This window comes from Chlorocebus sabaeus, chromosome 27 (assembly GCF_047675955.1).
Source record: "Chlorocebus sabaeus isolate Y175 chromosome 27, mChlSab1.0.hap1, whole genome shotgun sequence".
Taxonomy (NCBI): Eukaryota; Metazoa; Chordata; class Mammalia; order Primates; family Cercopithecidae; genus Chlorocebus; species Chlorocebus sabaeus.
This window is the reverse complement of record NC_132930.1, coordinates 34,985,211-34,993,921: the sequence shown is the minus strand read 5'-3', so window position 1 is coordinate 34,993,921 and position 8,711 is coordinate 34,985,211. Positions and strand designations below refer to the sequence as shown.

The window sequence follows — 8,711 nt, the reverse complement described above, 5'->3', positions numbered from 1 at the left end:
TGAAGAAATGAAGCTCATTTCTTCTCCAGAAATGAGCTTTGCAAGGCAGGGGTCCTTCGGGTTGGGGAGGGAATGGGCATCTCTGACATGCATCAGTAGGAGAGGTTCCTCAACCCTGCAGACTCAGCTGTCAGAACTCCTGGGTTCCAATCCTACCTCCCCTCTTACCATCTATGAGTCCCTGACAAATGATTTAATCACATCATGTACCAGGTATCCCACCTGAAAACAGGGATCTTAATTATTATACTTCAATAAGCACCAAACACCACAGACCAATGGATACAATTATAAAGAAGGATTCTGGGAAGACATAACTTGAGCAGGGTGGGGAACTAGAAGTTGCTATTTAGACAGTTTTTCCATTGATATATGGGGACTACTTTATGAGTTTATTTGGGAACAGACACAGAGAAACTAAGCAATGTTGGAATGTATTTCTGAAAAACACCCAGAGTTTTATTACCATTAATTCAGCAGAAAGTTCGTTGCGCTGAAATTATCACTCTGGTTCATTCAGCTCAAAGACTCTTCACTGCTCAAACACATAGCTGTGTGCACCATGGAAATACATGCTGCAGGAAACAGCCTCTGAACATCACCTCCAAGAAAAATAAAGCAAATTCCGAAACACAAAAGCAAAAATTACAAAATCTGTTTAAATATTTTGTTGCACTCACTTAGCACAAAAGTTCATATTTTGGGGGCGACTGTAGAGAGTTTTATGGTATACAGAGGGACTTATGACCTGACATCTCTTAAGGGAACCCATTCTCTTTTGACCTCATCAGCATGACGTGTCCTGCATTATTCTGAGGAAGAATGTGCAGAGAGAGCTCCAAGTCTCTCCACAGAACTCCAGAGCAGTCCTCCTCTGGTTTGCCATATCTGGGTCCTCCACACACTCGGGAGCTTTGGTGGTCATGGTCTCAGTCATTGCTAGGCTAGAGGGGGTGGTCTCTTTGCCCTTGATGTGCTCCCTGGGGGACATCTCTGTTTTCTCCTTCCTGGGCTTTGTGTTCCCAAATAGAGTGGAGCTGACTAGCTTAAGACTGGATTCTGGAAAATCCTTTCTGCACACTCTGGTTTTCACGGCTGTCTTGGAATATCTACAGATGTCTTTCTGTGAGCGCAGATTCCGGGCAATTTGTTTCCAATAGACTCTCTCATCCTTGAACTTTAGGCACGAGGTTGGATTGCCAGCAAAGACACAGGAAAATTCATGGTCCAATTGAGTGCACTCAACCTTGAGAGAGATGCCCTCCTCCTGCTGAGTCGCAGCCCATCTGCAGTTGGCTTGGTCTTTGGTGACAAACTTGCCTTTGTTCCCGGGCCTGTTTTTCTGCTTAATCTGGGTGTTGCCTAGAGTGTCCTTTTGTTCTGAGACCACTTTGCTGTGAAGTCCATTCTTCACTTTTTTTTTCCCCTCCACCAGGAGCACCTGAGCAGCCAGTAGGAGGAAGGAGAGCAGGGTGAGGCTATGGATCCTCATGGTTGCAGCTGGGCGGGCACCTGTTTGACAAAAGGCAGGTGAGTCAGTGGCAGGCAGCAGTTCAGCTATGCAGGACTACACACTGGCCTCCCCCTACCCTGACAGGTACCTGCCTGATTTCAGAGTAGACCAAGAATGCTTCTGGCTCCTGGAGTCACTAGACAAACAGCCTGTCTACTCACATTTCCACTTGACTTGAGTCTTGAGTATCACAAAACTACCACTCTTTGGAGCCTCACGAATTCTCATTTATCATTTACGCACTCATTAACTCCTGCATTTGCTCACTCCTCACTCTTTCATTCACTCATTCAACAAGCATTTACTGAGCACCTACTATATGCCACGCACTAGACTAGGTGTTGAAGAAATCGCCATGATTGAGAAAGTCTCAGACTTGAAAGAGCTTAGAGGCTACTCTTTGGCAGAATTTAAATAGCATTGATCAGGGAATCTATCCCATCATCTCTGTCTCTGATCTGAAACACATTACTGCTCCAAACTTTCTTTCAGCTCCAAAGCGCTGGATTTCTATCTTCTGACTCCATATGGGCATGGATGCCCAAAATGAGAAAAGCTGTGACAGATGCCCAAAATGAGAAAGGACGTGGTAAGCATCATGAAAGGTGATGTTGACCCAGAGTTGAACATGCCTGGGGTTTGGGTGGGGTGGCTGGGTTTGTGGGGGTGGGGGAGCTTTTTTGGGGGAAGTAAGAGTTTAAGGAAAGGTGTGAGGTGTGGTGGTCGTCTGATTTGCCTACGCAAAGTGAACCAGGATGGAGACAGGTGAATTTCAACCAGATAGTTCACACTACAAGAGACAGGTGAATTTCAACCAGATAGTTCACACTACAAGATCAAAGACAAGGATCACGAGAAATCATTGAATCAATAGGATGAACATCAATGTCACACTGAACTGCATGGATCTGATCATGTGTACAATTAAAAACCCATGCTTAACAGGAGAAGAGAAGTCAATTTCTACATGACACCTCCTGTATGCTAAGTACTGGTCTAGGGTTTGATTCCCACCTTGCTAAATCCACACAAGAGCCCTTCCAGGTAGCTATTAATATGTCATCCCGGGTGACAGCTCTGACTCTTAAGGCTCAGACAGGTAAATAAATTGCTCAGGATCTCATAGTGGGCAAGTTCAAAGCTGGTATGGGTAGCCAGATCAATCTCCTTATTCCTTTCTGTCACCCCTGATTGATCACTTTTTGCTTTTCACATTTACTCTGCCCTTTAAAAACATTGCCAAAGAATAAGAAAAACAACTATGAACGATGACAATTTAGTTTGATATAACACATAATGATAAGATGAGTTGTATTATTTGTGCTCCATTTAAAACAAAACACAGAATTTTTATAAAAAGAAGCAGGCCCAGGAAATGGTCCTGATCTGATTTCTACCCTAGAAGTTGGCCATCTTCTAGGGTTAAGGAGGAGAAAGACAATCACAAAAGGGTGGAGAACAGCAATAAATGGTGAAGAGGAGATGAGATATGCCAGAAAAACACCCAGTCATTTCTCACAGACCTGGGGCTCAGCCCCCACCTGCCCATGATGGAATGCAGGCCCAAGGAACTCCAGGCCCTTGGTTGAGTGATAAGTGGTGGCAGGTAATAAAGGTGTTAAAGGAGCAAGGCTTTTACCTTGTTCTGAGCACACTGATCCAGTGCAATCCCAGGAGGTAGAAGTGAATTGCAGGCTGCAGCTGTCTCAGGTAGAGTGCAAGGAGGGTGGACTATTCAACAGGAGCCAGGCTGACTGGGGTTTTACAACACTCACTGGGTTTTTATAACACTATGGCACCTTACTCACAGCTCCTCCCAGTCACACCCCTCCGAGGGAGCCAGTTCCTGCAGGGAAAGTGCTGGATGTAATCCAGTGAAAAGGGGGGGTTACCTGCATGCCATTAAACGCTTCCTCCAGGCCCTTCCCTGTCCACCCTGTGGCCAGGATAGGAGGACAACTCAGCCTTGCAATGACCCTCCTTGATGGGGAGAGGACCCCAGTAGTGATGTCTATGGAGAAGTAAAATAACAATAATGACATGATCTGAGCTGCCAAACTACTGAGCCCATTTTACCTGATTTCTCCTTTTACCTCATCACATCCGCTCTAGTAGGGAATGCAATGATTCTTCCTCTTTTACAAAACCAGGAATTGGTTCTGGAGATAAGCAATAGCTTGTCCAAGTTCACAGAGGCAGGAAAAGGAAGACCTCAAAATTAAATGTGAGATTCTCTACATCCATGGTCTGATCTCTTCCTGCCTGCCACTCTCAATAAATCTTTGTTGAATGGGTGACTGAAGTTACCGAAGCTTTCTTAGTGTCTGAGTTCCTTTTTCCATCTGAAGTTACCGCATAAGCAGAGGATTCCCTGATTCTAGAAGTAGGGAAATTCCCTGATTCTACGAGGCTCCAAGAGGCTGGTAAAAAGGGAATTTTTAATATGAGATTACTGTTGAAAATATTTACCTTCAGGTCTCATTCAGAGAGCTCAGGCTGCCCTGCCTGCTACAGGCATAGTCTCACACCAGAATGACCCAGGTGGAATCCTGGCCACAGCATGTGTTTAGCTGCGTGCTATACCCTAACCACTGAGCCTCTCCCATTATCCATTTGCAGTGTGCTGACAATAACAACATCTCCTTTATAGCTGTGTACTAAATTTTTACTGGGCTAAGCTGTTATCATAAAGTGGAGCAGAATCGTTTTGCCTCATAATAAGGTCTTCAGTTGTATTCTTTGAAAACAGACATTTATTATTTACATATGAAGCATTTAAAAAGAAACTCACTTCTACAGGGAAGATGTGGCCCTCATTATATGTTACCACCTGACCTTTCATAGATTTTTCAGAACAAGAAATTATTCACCTTTCCTTAATTCAGCCGTAAGAAAACTATTGTTTAAGTGTGATATTAACTGGCAACTGACTTTTGGGTTTGAGATAAGGCAATAGGGAGTGATGGGGACTGCGGCAAACTAGAGAGTCTCTGCCTCTGTAGAGATCAACACTCATCGCCAATTGACTGAAAAAATGCAGGGATTAGGTTCAGTATTGTCACACTTTCTGATTTTTAAAGTGACGTTCCGAAATCCAGATGTGTTTATATGAAATTGGTTGACACCTAATTAAAATTTTCTAAAAATAAAGTTGTAGCTCAACGATATGCAGGCCAAAACTTGTAACTGTGTTTGGATTTTATGAACGATCCACCTGTTTGAGAATTCCATGGTCATAGCTATAGATGTTGACTGATTCACTCAGAGGCTCAGTCTCTGCATGAATGTGTCAGAAGCAGCCCTTTCTGAAGCTGTGTGCCTCTCTCCTAAAATTGCCTCACCCAAGTGTCCATCCTCACTATCCTCACAAACACCCCACTCAGGCCCTGACCTCCACGAACAGGCTCTCTCATGCAGTATTTTGGAGGATTATTTGGACATAGGCAAGGCAAAGCTGCTTTGCTCAACAACCGGAGTCTCCTACAAAATGGAAAATTCTACTTGATCCTTGTGAGGCAGGCAGATTCTTCGGAGGCAGATTGCAGCTGGAACACAAAACATATTTACAAGGAAACATGTGGACTCCGGTGTCTTTCTGGGAAGTGCTTCTCCGAGCTTTGCCAGGTGACACTGCACACTCCCCACTGGCTCCTTGGGGCCCTTCCCCTTCCTGTGACTCTCATCCCAGCGTCTGCTTTGCTCTTTCCATTTTAGACTCAGCGGCACAGCATCAGAGCAGGCTGTGGGGTAGTCACCTCCTTGGCTCATGCTGCCATTCCAACCTTATTTCCAGGTACTCACACCCAGACACATAAATACACATACATACTGACACACATACAAAGACACACACAAACACACACTGACACACTCAAACACACACAAACACAAAGATACCACACACTCATAGACACACAGAGACATACACACTGACACATAGACATATGCACACACATGCTCATAGGCACACACACACACAGAATCACACACAGAGACACTGACACACACACAGAGACAGACACACACACATATGCACACACACACTGCAGTCTGGCCACACTGAAATCCTGTCCTACCATTTGCAGATACTCCATGCATGCGCCCACTGACTGCCTTTGCCTCTGCTGTTTCCCGCACTTGGGATCCCCTTCCCGACCCACTCTGCCTGGCACATACCACCTCATCCTTCAAGGCCAGGCTCCAGTGCGAGCCCCTCTCTGTTGGTGTCATAGGCTCCTGACGCTCTGCATGCTACCCTACACCTTCATGGATGTCCACAGGAAGAAATACACGCTTCCTCCAATGAGCTTACAGTGTGCCGGGCACTGCGCTAAGGCTGTTTCCCCAAGCTTTCTTCACATCTCCATGAACTTAGGAAACGATGTCCTTTTACAATGGCTCTGGGGAGACAGCAGAGGACACGGAGCCCTGGCCATGCAGTGCATAGCAGTTTCCAGTAGCTTCAGGCCCTTCCGCCTCCCCCATGCTCCCAGCACCGAGGTGCTCTGTAACTCCTGGGGATGAGTACATAAAGGCCCATTTGACGAGAACCCCAGGAGGAAAGTTGGCCCAGGTCCTCATGGGATGGATGTGGAGCCAAGGCTTAGGCGGACCAAGCACAGTGTCTGACACGCAATTAGAGAAGAATTATCTGGAGGCCACCGCAAATGAGGCAAGGTACCCATACATTGATAAATTGTGGAACTCTCCTCTCTCTGCCCCTTTAAAATGTTTTTTAAAGTTTTAGAGTAATTTTAGGTTTACAGAGAATTGCAAAGATAGTTATCATTCCACTTCCCACCTGGGTTCCCTACTTACCTGTTCATTACTACGGTACATTTGTCACAACTAATTAACAAATATTGATACTTTATTGTCAATTGAAGTCCACACTTTCTTCAGACTTGCTTAGAATTTACCTATTGTTCTAGTTTTTTATTAGTGTTATTATTGACAGACTTTATTTTTTAGAGTAGTTTTATGTTCATAGCACAATTGAGTGGAAAGTATCAAAAGTTCCATGTACCCCTCCCCACATGCAGGCACAGTCTCCCCCATCCTCAGCATCACGAACCAGGGTAGTACATTTGCTGAAAGTAATAAAACTATGTTAGCATGTCATTATCACCCAATGTCCATCGTTTTGCTTGTTTTTTGATGACTGTGGCGGTTTGCAGAAGAATTGGTTAGGTGTTAGGAGAATGTCCCTAATTTGGAAATTGTCTGGCATGTTCTGGTTAGATTGGGATCATGTTATTCTTCTCATGATCACACAAAACTTAAATGATGAATGCTTTCTTTGGGAGTGTGAAAGGAAATCTGAACACAATTGTTAAAAGCACACTGGTTAAGGCTGGTAATTGAATGCACGTCTGGTCACCAGCTGGGGATTTGAAATTCAAAAGCTGATTTTACTCTCATGCCTGTTCCTACCACGTAGCTTCTGGACCTAGAGACCTGGCCCTGTTTATGCAGTCACCAGAGATTATATGAATGGGTGCGGTTTTGTTCTGAGGTAAGTCTTAACTATGCCAAACTTATTGCCAGGCCAAAGTTGTCAAAAATCAACCCTTCCTTCAAAGGTTACTTTATAAACAGGCATGGCAAATGCTGAGCTGCTGCACTAAAGCATTATTAATTTGTTGGGTAACTAATGTGCATTAAAATATATTTATTATCAGAAAATAAGGACATTGGGCTAAACAAACATCAGTAAAATATAATTCATCAGGCAAAAAGCATTAATCTTAGACCTACTCAAGAATATTTGCATTCCAAATTTTAAGTCCTCTTTCATCATGAGATTTCAGGATTCCTGTTCAGGACAACAAAAGTTTTATTTCTTTAGAAAATGAAGAGATAGCAAAGTGTGGATTCTATAGTATTGGGTATGATTGCAAGGTAAAAACCTATTAAGTGTATTTACCTTAGAAAGAATGTTGTTATTAACCACCTAATATTAACACATTCCTTAACTTTTATTTTAGGTTCAGAGGGTGCATGTGTAGTTTTGTTACATGGGTAAATTGCATGTCGCTGAGGTTTGCTGTACAAATGACCTTGTCACTCAGGTAGTGAGCATAGTATCCAATAGGTAATTTTTCAAACCTTGCTACCCTCCCTTTCTCCCCACTCTAGTAGTCTCCAGCCCTATTGTTGCCATCTTTATGTCCACGCTTACCTAACATTTGGCTCCTTCTCTTTTCTTTTTTTTTTTTTTTTTTCCAAGACGGAGTCTTGCTCTGTCACCCGGGCTAGAGTGCAGTGGCATGATCTTGGCTCACTGCAACCTCCGCCTCCGGGGTTCAAGCAATTTTCCTGCCTCAGTCTTCCGAGCAGCTGGGATTACAGGTGCCTGCCACCATGCCCAGCTAATTTTTTTATTTTTAGTAGAGACGGGATTTCACCATGGTGGCCAGGCTGCTCTCGAACTCCGGACCTCATGATCTACCCGCCTCAGCCTCCCAAAGTGCTGGGATTATAGTCGTGAGCCACCGTGCCTGGCCTAGCTCCTTCTCTTATAAGTGAGAACATGTGGTATTTGGTTTTCTATTCTTGTGTTAATTTGCTTAGGGTAATAGCCTCCAGCTGCATCCATGTTACTGCAAAGGACACGATTCATTATTTTTCAGGACTGCATAGATAGTATCCCATGATGTATATGTACCACATTTTCTTTTTTCAGTTCACCATTGATGGGCATCCAGGTTGATTCCATGTTTTTGCTATTGTGATTAGTATCACAATGAACATATGAGTGTGTGTGGGGTTTTTTTTGTTGTTTGTTTGTTTTGTTTGTTTGTTTGTTTGCTTGTTTTTTAGAATGATTTATTTTCATCTGGGTATATACCCAGTAGTGGAATCATATTAACATGTTTTTAGAAACGATGTTTAATTGTTGGTTCTGATTCTCAATGCATTTGAAACCTAACTCAATTTTTATGTTAGATTAAATCATATGAAACTACTATTTGTAGTAAGTCAAAAGTGCTAAAATAGTCATTTGAATGAAGCCACTTAATAACAGGTATTTTTCCTCAAGTAATAGGGCTGTTTCAAAGCCTTATACAGTGTTTTCTTTTTGTAATTTTTTTTTTTTTTTAGCTCTTCTATAGTCAATTGTCCCTACAAATCAGGTTTTTGATCACTTCTTTGCTTTTTGGGTCTTCCATAAAACATTCTTAAACAGTCAAACACC

At 43.3% G+C, this 8,711-nt stretch overlaps 1 protein-coding gene across 1 annotated transcript; it reads right to left on the bottom strand.

Moving 5' to 3' along the window:
* Positions 1 to 409: 409 nt before the first annotated feature.
* On the bottom strand, positions 410 to 3,643 carry FGFBP1 (fibroblast growth factor binding protein 1). The gene is made up of 3 exons (XM_038008066.2): positions 3,590 to 3,643; positions 3,153 to 3,373; positions 410 to 1,512 (listed from the first exon to the last, which is right to left on the bottom strand). The coding sequence occupies exon 3, from the start codon at positions 1,490 to 1,492 to the stop codon at positions 788 to 790; it is 705 nt and encodes a 234-aa protein (XP_037863994.2). The 5' UTR covers positions 1,493 to 1,512; positions 3,153 to 3,373; positions 3,590 to 3,643; the 3' UTR covers positions 410 to 787.
* Positions 3,644 to 8,711: the final 5,068 nt, after the last annotated feature.